Source organism: Bombyx mandarina, chromosome 28, assembly GCF_030267445.1.
Source record: "Bombyx mandarina strain Sakado chromosome 28, ASM3026744v2".
NCBI lineage: Eukaryota > Metazoa > Arthropoda > Insecta > Lepidoptera > Bombycidae > Bombyx > Bombyx mandarina.
In genome coordinates, this window is record NC_143233.1 from 7,411,319 (window position 1) to 7,431,089 (window position 19,771).

The following is a 19,771-nucleotide window of genomic DNA, read 5'->3' on the forward strand; positions in this document are numbered from 1 at the left end:
ACAATTGTGAACGAAAAACATAAAATACACAAAAAGAAAACGATTTAAATTAAAATAAATTGTACTAGATTACTGTGGATTCACAAACGTCCATCCCAGTTAAAATTAAATGACTCAAAAGAAAAGTATATATTATCATTTATCATATTGTTGAGCTAAAAACTCCTTTAACAACGTTGTGATTAGCTACTCGACGAAACAAATAGAAGAACGAAAGCAATTTAAAAAAAAAACATTTGCGTCCAGAATTTCATCTGTGAGGCAAATCTTTGGAGGTTTTCCTTTCACTATGGGTCAATTACAAACTTTTTTGTCCTACGGTTAATCAAAAATCTCCTATCCTTCGTGTGAAATACACATCTAATAATGACTTTAAGATTAATGATAAACGACTATTTATTTGGCAATGGTTATGACTCCCAGGCCACGGGCCAGTTTTAACATATTATTGTGCTCAATTACTTATGAACTCAGCAGCAGTGTCGCTGGTTTTTTTTAACGGCTTGACGGCTTTTGGCAACTTAGCTTTTTAGTCTATTAAGGTAATTTACTGTAACTTAATAATAAGCTTTTTAAAGAACCCTTTAATCGTTTTCAGTTGTTTTTATTTCTGTTTCCACACTTTTGATGTTTTGTAATAAAAAAAACTACGTTAACTGTTTTGTGTGCCCAAAGACAGGCTCAGCTGCCACAGATATTGTTTTGAAATTTACACGTTGCAGTTTCTGCCTTTCCAGCTTCACCAGGACGGGTGGACGAATTACATGGTTCAACTGGAAGGAGGGTGGGTGGTAACAACCGCCCCAGCACCCCCGATTGTGGACTGGACTGTATCTGACCTAACATCCTATAGCAGCGAATCTGGACCAGGTGGATCCCTCAAAAGGTGTCGAGCGTCGTCGATCATTGGCTGCTGCGTGTGGGTCATAAGTAGCTATTAAACATCGTCTAGCATCGATAAGCATGAGATTCAAATCGTCACGAGGGTCCACATTCCTCACATATCGTGTTCCAACTGCTAAAATTGAATTGATTGATTGAAGAGTTTGGAGGAGTTTTGTATGGGAGTGGGTTCTGTGACTGAACATAATATGTACTCTGATAAGTTATTGTGTTCGACTGATGTTGATCTAGTAATTGCTAAGATTTTAAGGCTGTTGATTCAAAATACCTTAATTTATAATGTAAGCATGCAAGTTTCTTTGTGAAAGCTTTCGATGTAACTTACTTTTTTAGTCTAAAAATTAAAACTAGTGACTTTTACTCGTTTACAAATAATGACGTCATAGTCACAGTACAGATTATACAAGTATTGACAGTACGAAACGGAATGCTGCAAGATGCAGTCACGAAGAAGGTATCAATAACAAAACAAAGTTTAAGCATTAGTAAATTTAATGGTTTTATTAGTTACATTTATGCAGTAATTTTACGCTCATCTCAAGGTTCAATTGTATTTTGTATCCATGGCAGGTATTCATAAACATTTGTGTAAACTCCAGGTATATCGATCTGGCCACACTTTTCGGGTCCGAAGCTCACAATACCGACTGCTTCGTATTTTTTGGAATGTTCATACATAAGAGGACCACCCGAGTCACCCTTACAAGAATCTTTACCTGCTTCACCGCCGGCACACATTTGTCCCTTCCACAAGGTTATTCTTTGGCCATTGCGCAATGGTTTCTGGTTTGCTTCGCAGACCTATGTGTGCGACAAAAAACTATCATTAAAATCAACCTAAATAAATATCTTTGAATTCGACTTATTAATTTCATTCTGTTAGGACTTTTTTTAATTAAAAATTTATAAATGTTGTTTAAATTTTAGAACAGTTTTAGATCAAGAGATCTGAACCATAGAGTTTGACTATTTGACACAAGATAGGTACTGAATGACTTGAAATAAAGCGACCAAATAAACAAATTAATTAAAAATAACCTAAAATATTCCTTCCGTATAACAAAACTCTGAACGCCGGTAATCGCTCTGAATGTAGTAATATGTTTATTATATTAAACTATAAGATGACTATATCTCATTTTAAGTGAACGATTTAAAAAAACATTCTTCAAGCCTAAGACATTTTAATATAGAAGTCTTACATAATTTATTTTGAATGGAATTGAACAGAAAACAACACAATTATTGATCGTAAAATGAATTTGACGAATTTGTTATTTAATATTACTCACGTCTCGTTGTACAAAAGGCAGTGTTACGTGAAGCTTGATCTTGCTGCTTCTAACTGTCCCATTGTCGAACTGCAAGTATCGTCCCCAGCCAGCCACAGTCAGAGCGAATTTACTTGGCGGGTTCACTGTGTAATCTGTACTCGGCAAGCATATAGGCCTGATGAAATCTGAAATTAAAATCTCATTTTTACTGGTGCTAATAAACTGCCATAGCGCAATACGCATCGTTCAAACTGCTTCGCGGTAGAAATAGGCAGAATAGTAGCGCCCACCCGTGCGAGTTAACAATATACACTATAAAGGTTTTATGTGTGTGTGTTCTGGAGAGTACATAACGGTGGGCAGCGAGTTAGTTCTGCTCCTGGCATCTGGGCCGTATACTCGTCTACCCATAGAAATTTAAGATTCGACTTTTCACTTTCCCGCCAAAACTTGGCAACATAATAATGTTGCCAGCAATTCCAAACTGTAATTGAAAAACTACCAAAACAATATTACCTGTAAAAGGCGCGATGCTTTGCAGCCTGATCAACCCGATGTCGTGTTTCCGAAGTACATGATAGGGCTGATAGTCGGGGTGAGGTATGGTCTTCTCAATGCCTATCTTGACCAATGGGTCCGTGCAATCCGTGCCACCCGCTGATACGGACACGCAATCACGGCCCGGGTTCGTCGTGTTGTACTCGCCGAGACGCACTGTTTTCCTGAATATACGACGTATTATCAAAGCAAATATCCATCACATGTCCTATACATATTATAAATGCGAATATGAGTTCGTTCAGTGATTTGTACGATTTCACGTCTCAAAAATGGCAAAATGGCACAGAAAAAGACAGAGTGTATTTCAATTGGAAAAAAATGCGATTTTCGAGGTACAGATTTTTTTCTACATTAACACAAGATAAGCCGCGTGTAAGGGCTAGTCTACTTAAGTTTCCCTCCGCGCAATGGCATTTCTAATCCATGTAGCGCCCGTGTGCAATCGTTATCCTAGTGCTCTCTAGTCATGCAGTCAAAATGGAAAAGCTACAAATGTAACAGGTTCATTCTCAACACAGTCTCAATTACATTTGTATGGCTTACGCGAGTTGAAATTATCAGAATTAATTTACGATTCAATGTTAGGTTTTTAGTGTGGGTCTTTAGTTTTAGTCAGGATGTAATGTGAAACTTACGGCGTGCCTACATCCAAGATCGCTCCTTTCACGCAATGACCGGCAGTGAGCACGTACTTCCCGCTGATGAGCGCCCCGCCACAGAGCAGCATCGTTCTCTCAAGCCTTACATACTCGATGACCACCAGCCAAGGATACGAGTCGATGGATGCGGGTGCACCACCTGTTATGAGTAAGATATAGCCATATAAGCTATGGAAGTTGCTTGTCATGTAGACATAAACGATGGTGACGTCACAGCTCCGGCAGAGGCCAGCTGGTGTGAGAAGCTATCTTGCGACACATTGTTTTTTTTATGATTGAAGGATTACTGGTAGCCTCTGAAAGTTCATGACAGGCGGGCGAGCAAAGGCTCAGTCAGTAGGGGTGGGATTTGCTAACAGCTGCCCGAGCGCCTCCAAAGGAGACTTAATAACTCAAAAGCAGCTGCTTCGCTAATGAATCTACTACCAGATCGGAATCGCGACCCACTGGGAAGATCCGGCGAGAAACTCCGCGGGCTAATGCATGGGTTATGAGGAAGACACATTGTGCCCAGATTACTTTTTCGAATAAAATGTTTTGTTACTAGGATACATTTTTCTTGCTCGAGACATACGCTGCGCAATATGGTTCGGGGAACTCCATCATTCTGAACGTTAGCTTCAACCGATAAATTAATAAAAACATTTTATTTCTAACTAATCTGTGTTACAAATGTAACGCTTCAGTGATATTGAACGGCTCGTGTTGCCGTAAAACCTACATCCTGTTTTCTAATTTGAATCCACTTGTGGCGCACAGTTCGAATTGAGTAACACATAACTCTATATTTATTTATTAGTCGGTTCTTGTGGCAAGCTCTATAGGCTCCAAAGCGGCTGAACTAAATACAATGAAATTTTCAGAAAATTTTCAGGTTAGCCTAGCAGATCGATCCCTGTTTGATAGTGATCGAAGATAAATCAAAGATCCGTCCGCAAAGCGATTTCTACTGGACAAAGATAATGTAACGTTTTGACTTTGAATTTGAACTGATCAAGTAAAAATCCTTACCAAAACCCGACTTAACGAGTGCGTGCTCCAAGCCTCAGCTCGCGAACTATGGAGAACACCTGTCAGGGCTTTAATAAACAAGGATTCCACACAACCACGACAGCTCTACCAAGAGTAACCTATAACGATGAATGAATATCTAACACTGTTAACTAACCAACGATTTTGTCTCCGACGGCTATGTCCCGGCCGCAACACTTCCCTTCCGGATTAGGGGGGGTGGCAGTCATCTCGCTCTGACAGGCGTGCACCCGCTTCGGTCTGGGGGTCGTGGTCACTGCCGTCGACTGTGGCGCAGTAACACAGCATATGCTCTGTTGTTCTGATCCTTGACAACTGGAATAATGATTAACAACTAAGTGCAGAACGAGGTCTAATACACCTTGTACGAATTGCGCTGTCTCTCTGTTGTAAGGAGGTCGTTGTAGTTAAAGAAAGAGATCATTAAAGATATTACTTATTAAAACAGAATGTCCGCTGTGAGCGGGTTCTGTCTTAAATAGCCAGGAAACTACGAGTCGGACCACAATTGGCCACATTCCAGGTTAGATGGTATAATATGTGCTTGGTGACTAAAAATCGTTAAGAATAAATAATACAGATTTGTTCGTCACAACGCTTACAAATCGTAGATATATAATGATATTACCGCCCTTCTTCTTCTTATCAGCCCACAGACGTCCACTGCTGGACATAGGTCTCCCCAAGTCTCGCCACAAAGACCGGTCCTGCGCTGCCTGCATCCAGCACATCCCCGCAAACCTCGATAGATCGTTGGTCTATCTTCTGGGAGGCCTACCCACGCTACGTCTTCCGGTACGCGGTCACCACTCAAGAACTTTCTGGCCCCAACGGCCATCCGTTCTACGAACAATGTGTCCCTGCCCACTGCCACTTCAACGTCGCGATTCTTACCGTCCATTTGATCTTAATTATTTAGAAGAGCTTTGTCTATTGCTAGTCCTAGGAAGCCCTTTCGCTAGGAAGGGATGTAGAATATTTTTCAGACACACCAATCAATTAACTGGTGAATTAATTCATCATAATATGTTGAGGTTCGTAGACCTCGTTCGTAGAATTAAACTTTATTTTACGATTCATTCATGTGTATGTTATTGGATGTTTGGAATAAATTGTAGACAGGTTTCGCGGCTCCGAAAAACTATTGTTCTTATTCGAATACTGTTAACTGCCGTCTAATTTTCTAGTGTTAACTACCGTCTAATTTACACGCGAAATTAAACCGTGAAATTCACTTTAATTATGGCAAATTCATTTCATGTACATTACAGCGTTAGTAATACAGCCAGCAGTTGAGAATTCAATATGTTTTGAGCAGGCCACCGACGGACATCAAAGTTGGACTGGCTGTTTACTTCTTTATGGCTGTAACATCGGACACCCAACAAAAAGACGCCTTAGGTATTTGGATATACAATACAAAACAGAACATACACAGATCCCCGGACATAATTTAGATTCGCTTCATTCGGATTCTTCAGCAATTGAAGAACGTGCGGACATGAATTTATGTTGACACAATTCCCTTGCTGACCATCAGCTGCGTTGCATGGACAGCAAACCTGCAAAAGCAACGTTTCCAAGATTACAGTACAATTCTAAAGCAATCTCAATATAAATAGCAAGACGGACTAAAGCTAAATTAAGCTATTATTTTGGTGCTCCTGATTAGCGCATCGTTGTATTATCATCGGTTTTTGACACACCCGTAAGATTTCAGGTCAATAGCACGTCTTGAAATCAACGAAAATTACTTTTATATCCTCCATTACATGAATAAATTGATACAGGTTAAGCTGATAAAAATGTGTTAAGAATAGCGCAAAAACAAAATAACAACACATTCCATCCACCGATCAATGCTTATTGTTAATACGACATGTTCTAAGCACAGATACGTTTAGAGCCTATGGGTCTACGGAGGGACTTTGTTTCTCTCTGTATCTTGTACCGTATGTTCCATGGTGGTCTGAGGAATTGTTTGAGATGATCCCACCATCTCGTTTTTACCATCGCACCATCCGCCACTGGAGTAGAATTCATCCATACTACCTGGAGCCACTGCGTTCATCCATAGTGCATTGCCAGCGATCTTTTTTGCCATGTACCATCCGGTTTTGGAATAAACTCCCCTGTACGGTGTTTCCCGAGCGCTATGAAATGTGCTTCTTCAAACGAGGCTTGTGGAGAGTACTTAATGGTAGGCAGCGGCTTGACTCTGCCCCTGGCATTTCTGACGTCCATGAGCGACGGTAACCGTTTATCATCAGGTGGGCCGTATGCTGGTCTGCATATAAGGGTCATAAAAAAAAGATTGGTGCACTATTCTATTTTTGCGTGTACGCGAAACCGTTAGCTCGTTCGTCCGTAAACACATTAAAATAGAATTGGAATACTCTTAATTTTTACAACTAACATGTTAAGTCCTATAGTTTGGCCCGAGCGCAGAACTTTCTACGATGCTCCCGCGCAAGCTATTCCGAACTTGGTAGCCGTTGACGGTAAAAGCAGACCCACTGAACGATTCCCTGCATTCTCGGCCGATCCTATCCCCGATAGAGACAGAACTAGGTTCGAGCAACGTATTCTGTTAAAATTTGTGGTAATATCTATCCGCATCGGCTCGCGATGGGGTAATACCGTAATCTAATAAAAAGATAATGTAATTACTCACAGCAGGAACTGAATTCTTGGTGCCGCATTGGGAGTCCCTCAAGAACTTCTCATCTTGCTGGGTTCTCCTCTGATTATTTAATATGGCCAGGAGTGCCTTGCATTCATACACGGATACGCAATTACCGTTAAGTCCGTTCGGTGTCCGGCATGATTCTATAAAATAATGTATATTGTCAATTAACAAAAAAAAAAACAAATTGTAACCAAAAACAATACGAACGTCGATAAAATTAAATGAGAATATCATCATTGTAGAACGAAGTCAATCAAATTTGCGTTGTAGAGGTTAACCTAAAAACAGCTCATGTCTTCATAAAGTCAGTATAAAGTCAGTCTTGATAAAATTTTACCAACTCAAAAACACCGGCCTCCTAATAAAAAAATAATATCCGAAATCGGTTCACAAACAATGTTGTAACACACATAAAAAAACTTCCTCCTTTTGTTGAGTAGATTAAAAAGCTATGGACAATTTTGTTTGAATATCTGAGGCTGTTGTACTGTTTGCAGCGATTTCATCGTGAAAATAAGGAAAAAACTATAGCTATATATCATTATATCTATTGAATTATTATGCATAATAATACGAGTATAATATACCTAGATTTTTTTCGTTTTTCGCAATTTATAGCTCTAACGTTCGAATACATAAAATTTAATATTACTTAACGTCATGTCATAATGTCGTAATGTCAAAGTTCACGGACTTTTCGAGTGCCTTTCTTAAAATCAATAATGGGCACCCTGTATCTTTAAATGAGCTTCTGCGTATCTATCATTTAGCTAACGCAAGAAACAAATCAATCTACTGTAATTTTTTTATTTGTAGATAGCAGCACAAATCTATAGAGCTGACAGAATTCTAAGCTGCTTTATTAAAGTTCACTTTTTATTGCTCTTTTAGGCAGAAGAATATATGGTCCAAGATATGTCATAGCGCTTATTAAGCATCGTGGAGGGAAATTAATACCAAAGCCGGCCGCTTCGTGACAAAATAGATCTCTGGAAACGCATTGTTGATGAACAGAGCTACTCTAGTTAGTACGAACTCTGCTTCATTCACTATTGTATTGCAAGATTTCCAGTAATGGCAAGGGTCATAGATTCGTAGACTTTGATAACGATGAGTTGAAAGTAATATAGGAATTTTAGTATCTTATTATTTTATTTAAAACTACTTTTACGGTTTAATTTCACTATTTTTCTTGTAATTATTTTCGACGCTTCGAATAGTTTAGAGTTTCGTTGTCGACTATCGATTTAATAGTGCCAACGACTCGCGAATACCTACAGAAAAGGAAACCTACTTTAAGTTGGGCCACATCCGCGCAATATTACATAGCTCACAATATATTTTATGGCTCTGCTGTGAAATCTAATGCACCCATGCGTACGCGGAAGTCTAGCGATTCCATTAAAAAAGCGTGTGAAATCCAGAAAATCGTCAGCCATATAAATTATATGGTAGAAATTCGTCATAATCATTTATTTCCAAAAAAAAAATTATATCTTAAATACAACATGGCAACACCTTAAGTAAAAATCGTCATTTTTAACTTTTTTTTTCGAATATTTTATTCAATATCAATATGTACTGATTTTGTGCATTTATTTACCAAATTCATAACCTTTATTTTGGAAACACTGTACGATTAAGAAGTCTTAATTTAAATGTTGCTAATGTAGTAGGTAGTGACCAGAACTAGCAGGAAAAAGTTTTCAAAATTGATCTGCAAAAAATTTAGCCTTGATAATTTAACAAACTGGTAGCAAAGTTCGCTCAACAGAAAATCATAAATTTAAACGCGGCTTGACGCCATTTTTTAATTATTTTTTTAAAATTTGAACATACGAACACGTTATTATTTAGACATGTAAATATGTAATTATTTTAGTTTTTATCGAAACATCTTGTTTGATTGCAAAACGAACATAATCATATGGAATATCAATAGTAAATAGAAGCTTCAGTTAGTTTTTTGCTAATATTAAATACAAAAATATTCATCCTATGCTGATAGCCTTGAGAGGCTATTTCAGCGTACCCTAGCTTGTGTAGGTGAGCTCGCGGGGCTCAAACCGGAGAATTGCTAACACCGCCCTAGCAAGAGCAGTGCTTCGCAGAATCTACCACCGGATCGGAAGCGCGACCCACTGAGAAGATCCGGCGAGAAACTCAGTGGGCTGTGTCTGTGGGTTAATTCGCTCGTCGAGCCCTTCGTCGCAAGCGACGGGTTCGACGAGGACGGTGACCGGAAATATTCATAATAATGCCTTTATGGAACAGTTTCTTTACACTGAATCTTTATCTGTATCTAAATCTAATATTAAAACCTTGTTTTTAATGATATACTAAATATATTTAAAAACAAGGTTTATCTATAGATTCATTAGGTACGGCGCTTGCAACAGGACGGTATATCAAAAAATAGACCCCTGAATTAATAGTGTTTTTAATGTACTTAGATGACGCTTACATATCAAGTGTATAATCAAGTGTATAATCTGTGTAAGTAGCCGCGAAATTTTAATACGACGGGAGGCGGGTGATTTAGGGCTGAATAAATCAACCAATCGAAACGCTTTGTATAATATTTATAACAATAATAATGATAATAACTGGGAACGAGTCACGCACCGTAATCCGATCTCAATTTAGGATTCTCTGTGTTGAGACCACTACAGACTGACAAATCTACTTAGATACGTTTATAGTGAGGGGTAGGTCTCAGGGTACTATTTAATAAAACTATGGGCTAGTCACCAATATCAAATGTCTAAGTCCTGTTACACAAACAATTTACGAGATAGAACAATAATTACCGCAAGCCACCGGAAACAAATTTAATTATCTGTCAAAAAAAAAACTATGTAGTGTCTGTTTGTAATATTGAAGTAACCGCTTTTTGCTGCATGCGTATGAATACTACAATACATACACCAAAATATATTTTTTTACAATTTTTGTCTGTCTGTCTGTCTGTTTGTTCCGGCTAATCTCTGGAACGGCTGGACCGATTTTGACGATACTTTCACTGATAGGTAGCTGATGATATAAGGAGTAACTTAGCTTACTTAAGCTTTTTTAGATTAGCTTCGCCCCGCGGCGTCACTCGTGGTACGACAATAACCGCGAGCAACGTCGCGGGACTCAGCTATTAATAATAAAATTTAATGTTTTCGAAGCGAAGCGAGGGCGGGTCGCTAGTAAGATAATAAACAACCAGAGCAAAGAGCAAACAAATCTGTTCATCACATCAATGTTCGCCTGATGTGGGAATCGAACCCACGACCCTCGGCGCCACAATCAGAGCCGCGAACTACTACACCAACGAGTCGATCAAGAAATTTTATCACCCAGCATGAAATAACTCGACGAATGCCTAGTATATCTGCTTCCATAAATATGACTGCGTATTCACTGATTCGTGATTTTACGTACTAACAGATCTACAAACAAACTGGTTTTTTTTTAGGATTGTAAGATTAGTGTTGGCCCGGAGGCCTTTCCAGTTTTACCAGGACAGGTGGGCGAGCAAAGCCTCAGCCAGGAGACTTACAGTCTAGAGAACGACATTTAAGCAACTCTCTATCCCGGAAAACGCAATTCACGCAGCTGAAACCGCGGAACAATAGTCAGGACTCTGTAACTGCGATACTATAAGACAAATGTTTTTTTGTATAGAAACTAGCGACATCTTGGAGCAGATGCCCCTAAACTTACATGTTGTAAAAGTTAAGGCATTTATTTGTTGTACAACTAAACACAGAAAAAAAAAATATATATCATACAAGTCTTTATTTGATAAAGACAAATTGATTAAATTTTATCAATTTGTGGTTTGTGAAAATTTACAAAATCCTTCATTAAAAACAAAATATAGGATAGGTAATATGCTACTGCCATCTACAGGAGCGATGAGAAACTAATCGAAGCGAAGCCATCTAATGGCCGACGCCCGTAATCATTTTTGTTGAGTGCTTCAGTTGCTTAACTATAACTAACTTATGTGTGTTATCTATGATAAGAGTTGTTAAATCAAATAATCTCTAATATATAAAAATGAATTGCTGTTCGTTAGTCTCGCTAAAACTCGAGAACAGCTGGACCGATTTGGCTAATTTTGGTCTTGAATTATTTTTGGAAGTCCAGAGAAGATTTAAAAGGTAGATAAATATGAAAATGCTCGGAATTAAATAAAAATAACAATTTTGTTTTTCCTTTGATGTGTCCTCCGTCGGTGTTTTATTTATCGATTGAGGCACTACGAAGTCTGCCGGGTCAGCTAGTTACTATATAAAATATCATTGAATTATAAACCGGAAAACGTCACGCACGCACTACCACTCTAAGTTGGAAAAGAATTAGGCACGACGTTTAATCATGGGAGGATCATGAAGCGAGCAATACAATTTTTTGTATATACAAAAAAAGGCAGCCAATATAGGTGCTCTACGATGAAAGCCAATAGTATATACAATTAAAGCCACATTTACGGTTTAATCTCCCCTTTTTTTTACATATTACAACATATTCTTTCCGACTTATCGAGTACTTTACAGTATTCGTGGTCGCACGGACGAATTGCGGTTTTTAATTCGTCGACATTTGAGTATTGTGCTAAATGTAATATAACTATAATGTAACTAAAATGTAATGTAATGTGACTATACTGAGACCTTAGAACTTATCTCAAGGTGGGTGGCGCATTTACGTTGTAGATGTCTATGGGCTCTAGTAGCCACTTAACACCGGGTGGGCTGTGAGCTCGTCCACCCATCTAAGCAATAAATAAAAAATTCGGAATAAGTAAACGAGTATGTGACTTGTAATAACATAACGTTAATAAAAGTCGGTTGTCTGTAAAGTCGGTTTACTGACGATAGTTGAACGTGACAACGTCATAAGAAAATACGCCTCAGAGCGAGGTAACGCTGCGTGAGTCATGTTTTTGCGTGCATGTAGCCGGCTCCATCGAATTATAAGACGTTGTCACGTCAAAAGAAAACGCGAAATTAAACCGTAATAGTAATTTTAATGAAACATAAACTTAATGTAATTAAAGATGAGAATTAAATGGGAGGCTAAATGTTTCGCACGAACTCACCAAGACTATAACATCTAGTTCAGTTAGCCGGACCGGAAAAACAGGTCTTGTGATGCACAAACATATTCGCTGCGTGATGTTAATTGTTTTTTTTTTTTTGTTTTATTACTGGCGCAGACGAACGACGCCAAAGGATCGTAGATATTCGATTGTAGAAGATAAGGCCACATAGCTCTGTGGTATTAACAATATAATTTTATATTGTTTTCTCACGTCATTTCGGATCCTTCTGAACCACTATTGGTGCTTTCAGGTACATCAAGCATTAGTCCTCGTCGAACCGGTCGCTTGCGACGAAGGTTTCGACGAGTAAACTAACCCATAGACCCAGCCCACTGAGTTTCTCGCCGGATCTGCTCAGTGGGTTACGTTTCCGATTCGGTGGGAGATTCTGCGAAGCACTGCACTTCCTAGGGCTAGTGATAGCAACATCCTCAGGTTAGAGCTCCGTGACTTCACCTACTTGCCCGGTTACGCTGGCATTGTCCCCTAGGTTTGGGAGGAGATTAGCAGTATAGGTAAGAAAAAGAAAGCCAGCCGGTGTCCGAATTCTCCTAGATAGACCCTTGCCGAGGGGGTGCTTAGTTAAGCTTACTTGGGTCCAGTCCAGAATCTAACCGGGAAAGGTAGGAGGATGAACCATGAACAGAAATTCAGTCAGAGACGCGGTCACTCTAAGAACTCTACAGCGAAAACAACACTACCACCACGGTCATCGAATTAATCATACGTTTGGAAGTCGATGAACTACGAATACCTCTTTATTGATTCATCCAAGATACATACTTACCTATATTACAAATAACATAAACATGTAAAAACATGCCTTTGAATTTTCCTGTTTATTAAAATCGTGAGCAAAAAGAATTATCAAATAAAAATATTTTATTGAAAGTGATTCAAAAATCTCTACGTACATTTAAAAAAGTAAGAACCACGCTAAATAACAAATCGAATTAAGGGTTGGTTTTATCTTTTTTTTTATGCCCCATTAATACTGGGTAGGATATTAGAGCGAAATTATGAAATTGCTCTATTGTCAGCTGTCAAGCGTGTGAAGTTTCATGGAAGTTTCCAAATCAACCCGACGTCTATAAGCTATGCTATAAGCCTATGAAAATGACGTTATTTAACTTTTACAATTATTTAATTCTAATTTTTTCTTAGTATTTCTGAACAAAAATACCGACAACTGTTTGTACTTTAGTACTAGTCAACCATTTATTTCAAATATAGACAACATTTTACTATTATTCCAGCTACGCCCTGACGAGTACCTGAGCTCACGAGCTCAACCTGAGAGAATTTGCAAACACTAGCCCTAGCAAGAGCAGTGTTTCGCAGAATCTTTTTTTTTTTTTTATTGCTTAGATGGGTGGACGAGCTCTCAGCCCACCTGGTGTAAAGTGGTAACTGGAGCCCATAGACATCCACAACGTAAATGCGCCACCCACCTTGAGATATAAGTTCTAAGGTCTCAAGTATTGTTACAACGGCTTCACGGCAGAAATAGGCAGGGTGGTGGTACCCACCCGCGCGGACTCACAAGAGGTCCTACCACCAGTAAATCTACCACCGGATCGGAATCACGACCCAACGAGAAGATCCGGCAAGTAACTCAGTGGGCTGTGTCTGTGGGTTACTTCGCTCGTCTCGCTCCTTTGAAAGATTGGGTCGCTACGCCAAGTCAATAGTAGTAATAATATTGACAAATGTAAGGTCGTCTCAAGTACCACTAGAAAAACATCAAAACAAATTATTAAATATCACATTTCGTAATGTGCGTCATCAATTAAATAAAAAAACGCTAAATAATATCCTAACTCTGATTCTTTGAATGCGAAATTATTTATGAAGTTTGGAAACACGTTTTAGTTGGTGAACGTGAAAAAAAGACCTGTTGTTGCTTATGGACGCTATTCTCACGCGGATACAGCAACAAATCAGTATTCGCAGATTCAGATGGGACTTACGTCATTTTTCAGCGCTATCTTTTGTGACAAACATCTATGTCATATATTGTCTCTTCTTTACAGTGTCCTGTTTAATTCCTCGTCCCCGCGCTACCTTCAGGAACGTTTTGATTTCCTACATACTGCAAGCTCTCATTCACTCAGGTCATCGGAGAATTTAATGCTGAAGTTTCCGGCTCACGGGACGTCATTTTATGACCATTCCTTTGCGGTTGAAGCTGTCCGCTTATGGAATGCGTTACCCTTAAGCGTCAAACAATCGTCCTCGCCGGAAATTTTCAAGTCCAGATTGAAATCGTACTACACACTGCACAATGGCTCCTATGATATAACTGTATAAGTTCCTACTTCTTTTGTATTTAATCTTGTATATTTTTAGTATTTATTTGTATTTAATCGTATGTAAGTTTATCTTATATGGTATTTATTTTTCACATGTGTATATAAGTATATATTTTTATGTAAGTTTATTAAGAGATAGCACCGTCCAGTTAACCTATTCCTCTCCCTGCAAGGTTGCCTGGAAGAGATCGCTTTCAGCGATAAGGCCGCCAATTTATATCACCGACTTTTGTTTTATTAGTTTACTCTGTACATATTAAGGTGTTAAATAAAGAGTTATTATTATGTGTGAATGCGTCTGTTATGTTCTATCACAGATCCAGACCAATTAAAGTTTAACGTATTAATTAAGTGTGCTGTGGCGGTAGCCATCACACAACGCAAGATATTTAACAGATGCCTGAATCTCGTTTACGACATTTTCAAGATTCAAAACAATACAAGCTCCGAACAACAACACTCAGAGTCATCGTTCTCATCGAACCTGTCGCTTGCGACGAAGGGCTCGGCGAGTTAATTCACGCACAGGAACAGCCCACTGAGTTTCTCGCCGGATCTTCTCAGTGGGTCGCGTTTCCGATCCGGTGGTAGATTCCTACTAGTTAAGGTTACGCTGATATGGTCTCTCTAGACCATCAGCTTAGGTAGGATAAAAAAAAACAACACTCGGATCGTTGGTCTACCTGGTCTACCGAGCAATTTCACCCGCTCGATGGAAGATCTTCCTTTCGTCGTATATACCTACAGTACTAATTATTAATTACGTATATAGGTAAATAATGTAGGCTTACATAAAGGGAAGTATGTTCGCAAATTTTCAAAATTGTCACGGTGATCTTTCAGCATAATATTTAAAAAACAGAGAACTCTGTCTTAATATGGCCACGTTTTATTTCCAGTTCTTACAACAAACAAGTTGTGTGCTATTTATTTAAAGGATTGCCTATTTTCGCTCATTAAAGCATATACTCGATGATGAACAACTGAATAAATTATTGACGATAAAAATTCAGGCTGACGAGTTTTGGGTGTGATGAGTTTTCAATTACAATATGAACATTAAAATTGCCGAATACTGTAAATAACTTAATGTTAATACAGTACCAGGCGATATGAAGTGCACATCGGACTTTAGAAAGAGATAATCGGCTAATTTCGGCTTCGTAGAGCATTGTCTCTGTCATACGAAACGCTAATTTTCTTGCCTAATCGGTGGTGGGCCTCCAGTTACGCGGCGTTTTGCGAGAAAGAGAAATTCTGACACTAGCTCTAGCAAGAGCAGTACTACGCTGAATCTATCACAAGAAATCGCATTGTCTGTGGGTTAGGTTGCACGTCCAACTCTTTGACGAATTCGACGAGATCGGTGACTGGTGCTTGGAGTACCTATAAGGTGAGGAAATGAGGTTCCGCGTAACTACTATATCTGTTTTTTTATTGCTTAGATGGGTGGATGAGCTCACAGCCCACCTGGTGTTAAGTGGTGACCGGAGCCCATAGACATCTACGACGTAAATGCCGCCATCCACCTCAAGACATGAGTTCTTAGATCTAAGTTTTTACAGTACAACGGTTGCACCACCCTTCAAACCGAAACGCATTACTGCTTCACGGCAGAAATAGGCAGGGTGGTGGTACCTACCCGTGCGGACTCACAAGAGGTCCTACCACCAGTAAAAGTAATGGTTTAAAATATAGCAATATTTTATGTACGTATATACATATTTTATTTGAACCCCTGTTGTACTTTTGTTGCCCACTGTACTTAAATTATTAAAATAAACGTTAAAAGATGATCTATTATATAATTATTTTAATAATTCAACATACAATTTAAATTTACATTGTAAAGGATTGTATTTTAATAATTCGTATCATAATAATATTGAAATTTATGTAAATGCAAAAAAAAAAATTGAATCAAGACACTAAGGTCATAATAATCTCAGGAAGTAATAAATCAAATTTGTAAAGAAAAAAAATGTTTTCTGTGGTTTGTTTGTTGAGAAAAATTCTGTCTGGTTTTGGGAACATAGGGAATATTGCCGATGCTTTTAGAAAAGCCAATTAACCGGCCAACCTAATGTGAAAAACACATACTTAATTCGGCATAAAAACATGGATGCTAAGTAGTCTATTCTGAATTGTTCGAAATTAGCCGAGGCTTAGACCGCGAGATTCAGCTTCGACAACACAACCCACACAGTTTCTTGCCGGATCTTCTCAGTGGGTCGCGATTCCGATTCTGTATTAGATTCAGCGAAGCACTGCTCTTGCACCTTGGTAACACAACCAGTGTTACCAAGCTCTCTCAGGTTGAGCCCGTGACCTCACCTACCAGTCACCCTGAAGCTGTAATAGCCTCTTAGGCTACCAGCAAACAGCCAAGGACAAAAAAACAACCTCTATTTAAGACAGCGTCTAAAAGAGATTAAAAGACGTACCGCGTCATGAATTATTTGGTTAACTGACATTTATAAATTCATAAAACCTTAATTGTAATGTAACACAATCTACCATTATAGCGACCGTTTAAAAATTATTTAAATTAAATACATAAAAATACAAATAAACAATCGTTTTTCATTACTAGACCGGAATTTTATTTAAATCAAACAAACACCCTTTGACTGTGGAGATAATTAATCGACAATATTAAACATAATGTTTGAATACAATAATAATAATGTGATTTATTTTTTTGAACTTCAGTAAACAAGTTTAATTTATTCAAATACAAACGAGATACGGCGGCAGCTTGTTCTTTTTTTTGTTTTAAATCAAAAAACAGTCGTGAACTTTTCGAAACCTTTCGACCTGCCTACCTCTACGGATTGAAGAATTCAAATACGCATTACATAATTGCGGAGATTGAAATTCATTAAGTTCTCAGATTTTTTCTCGTTTACCACATCTGGTAGAGATTGAACTGCAGCAGGATCTCTACCATATTTTCAAAACTCCACAAAAACGTGACTTTTACTTAATTTGCGTTGCGACTGAATAACAATAACGAATAGTCTTTACGTCATAATAATTTTACGTAATAGTCTACGCCAACGTAAGCCCCATCGAGTCTCTGACTGAGGATCCACCTGGACCATTCTGGGAACTAAGTATGTAGAGAAACGTCGGTAGACCATAAGCTATGAGTGCAAATGTAAAGCACTAGTCAGGCAAACTACGTAGACCTCATTCGTGCACAAAGCTCTGGAACCTCGGGAAGGAGAATAGAAAGCGGCAAAGATTGACGAAACGATGAGGTCACCCTTTGATCCACAACAAGAACTCAGCTGACTGTGGATATAGAGACATGACTTGAAATCCAATGACATTACGTCGGGTCATAAGTAGATTCAACTTTATATCTGTGATGTTAAGGTACTCTTTTATGTTTCAAGTCGTAAGGACACTGAAGACTGCGATTAAGTTGATCGCTAGTCAGGGCAGCATTGAGTTAAGAATCGGGCCGCTAATATAAGGGGAGCCCGCAGTAATCGAAGATAGTCATCTACCCTTCAAACCGTCATATACATAACACAATTTGTCAAAGCTGATATTGCATTGCGTGCTTCGAAGATTGATTTGCTAACAGCTGCTAACTAATATTTCAATTTTTTTTTTTACGGGTTTATTGTCCGGATCGCGTTTTAGTTGATGAAACTAAAAAGGACATTCAATGTTGTATCTAAAGGGTAATATGAAAGCAAGTTTCGATTTAAAATGCGAAAAGCTCATAAAATTTATTACTGTTTTAAGAATGAAACGGCGAGAGAATGGAGGATGATTAACAGCTCTTCAAACATAAAATACTTCCAACTTTATCCGGAATTTTGCTATGTAGCTAAATGTCAGTGAGAAAAAACTTATAACATGCTTTAGCACCTTTAAATCCGGTTTTATTTCGAAACACAAAACAAAGGATTTAAAGAAAATGAAACAAGAAAAAGAAAAAAACTTACGTGCAACAACACTTTTGGTCTGGATCGCCAGAACAGCCACGATGAATGTCCAAATTAAAAACATTTTACCACGTAGGTTCCACTAATATAAAACCTACACGTCCGATACGTTCGGACTTTGTTGCTGTTCTGAGCGAAATCAACAACAGACGTAGTATTTCTAGTTTATAAAACTTCGCGTATCTGCCAAGTGACCAAGAGAATCCTTTACGAATGACTAATTTTAATAAGCACATCATAATGTATCGTAATTGAGGAAAATGATACATAATTTTTTAAATGAATTCAATATGCAATTAATTGAAGCGTCACTGAAACAAACATCCTCATTTACAGTTTATCCTTTGGGAAATGTTTAAGTTGCATTTAACCAAACTAGAGGTCCCGCAGTTGTCGAAATTCGACTATAATTAATTGGAATTGTAAATTTCTACACTATTATGATTGTATTTTATACTTCTATAATCACAAATTTCGTCAAGGCTACACTATAAAAATATTAACAAAGACAGACAATAATAATAATAATAATAAGCCCATTTTATTTCCAAACACAAATAGAAAAAAAGAAAAAAAAGAAAAAACGCCTTATCAAATAAAAATTACAAAATTAAATATAAACTTGTGCTTGGAACCCCATTCGGGTATAGGCCTCCTCCAGCTTGCTCCACTCTTCCCTATCCTTGGCTTTGTTTCTCCATTCTTTTCCAGTTGCTGCTATTATTTCGTCGATCCATCTGCTTCTTGGTCGTCCTCTTCTTCTTTTGCCCGCTGGTCCTTCCCATGTTGTAATTTCTAATGTCCATCTTTTATCCGTATATCTCGCAAGATGTCCTGCCCAGCGCCACTTTTGTGTCAGAGCGTACCTGAGAGCATCTATCAGCTTTGTTTTTTCTCTAATGTATTCGCTTCTTATCCTTTGTATTTTTCTTATATTCAATATACTTCTTTCCATCACTTTCTGAGAGGTCGCTAATTTTGTTTTTATTTTTGTGTTGTAAGTCCATGTTTGGCACCCATATAAAAGAGTCGGAAGAATACAGGTATCCATCACAGTCTTTTTCAGGTGAAGAGGGAAGGACCCTTTTAGAATTTCCTTTAAGCTCCAGAATTTTCTCCAAGTTATATTGATTCGGCGTTCGACTTCTTCTTCATCGTTGTTGTTTTTAAATGAAATTAATTTTCCGAGATATATATAGCTGTTTACGTACTCTAACGGTTTGCCATACAAGCTGATTCTATCAGTACTACTGTTTGTCATTACTTTGGTTTTGTCTTGGT

At 38.2% G+C, this 19,771-nt stretch overlaps 1 protein-coding gene across 1 annotated transcript; it reads right to left on the reverse strand.

Annotated features, from left to right (window-relative positions):
* Positions 1 to 1,377: 1,377 nt before the first annotated feature.
* PPAE (prophenoloxidase activating enzyme) lies at positions 1,378 to 18,651 on the reverse strand. The gene is made up of 8 exons (XM_028174877.2): positions 18,491 to 18,651; positions 7,104 to 7,258; positions 5,864 to 5,991; positions 4,566 to 4,744; positions 3,374 to 3,536; positions 2,694 to 2,899; positions 2,196 to 2,362; positions 1,378 to 1,704 (listed from the first exon to the last, which is right to left on the reverse strand). The coding sequence occupies exons 1-8, from the start codon at positions 18,552 to 18,554 to the stop codon at positions 1,441 to 1,443; spliced, it is 1,326 nt and encodes a 441-aa protein (XP_028030678.2). The 5' UTR covers positions 18,555 to 18,651; the 3' UTR covers positions 1,378 to 1,440.
* Positions 18,652 to 19,771: the final 1,120 nt, after the last annotated feature.

Bases quoted from the DNA above. Each gene is read 5' to 3' on its own strand.
- PPAE (XM_028174877.2), bottom strand. From the start codon at position 18,554: ATGTTTTTAATTTGGACATTCATCGTGGCTGTTCTGGCGATCCAGACC. The intron at 4,745-5,863 runs GTATGTTCTGTT...TCATTATTCCAG, and splicing joins AATTATGTCCGGGGATCTGT to TTGTCAAGGATCAGAACAAC. The intron at 2,900-3,373 runs GTAAGTTTCACA...TCGTATATTCAG, and splicing joins ATCTTGGATGTAGGCACGCC to GAAAACAGTGCGTCTCGGCG.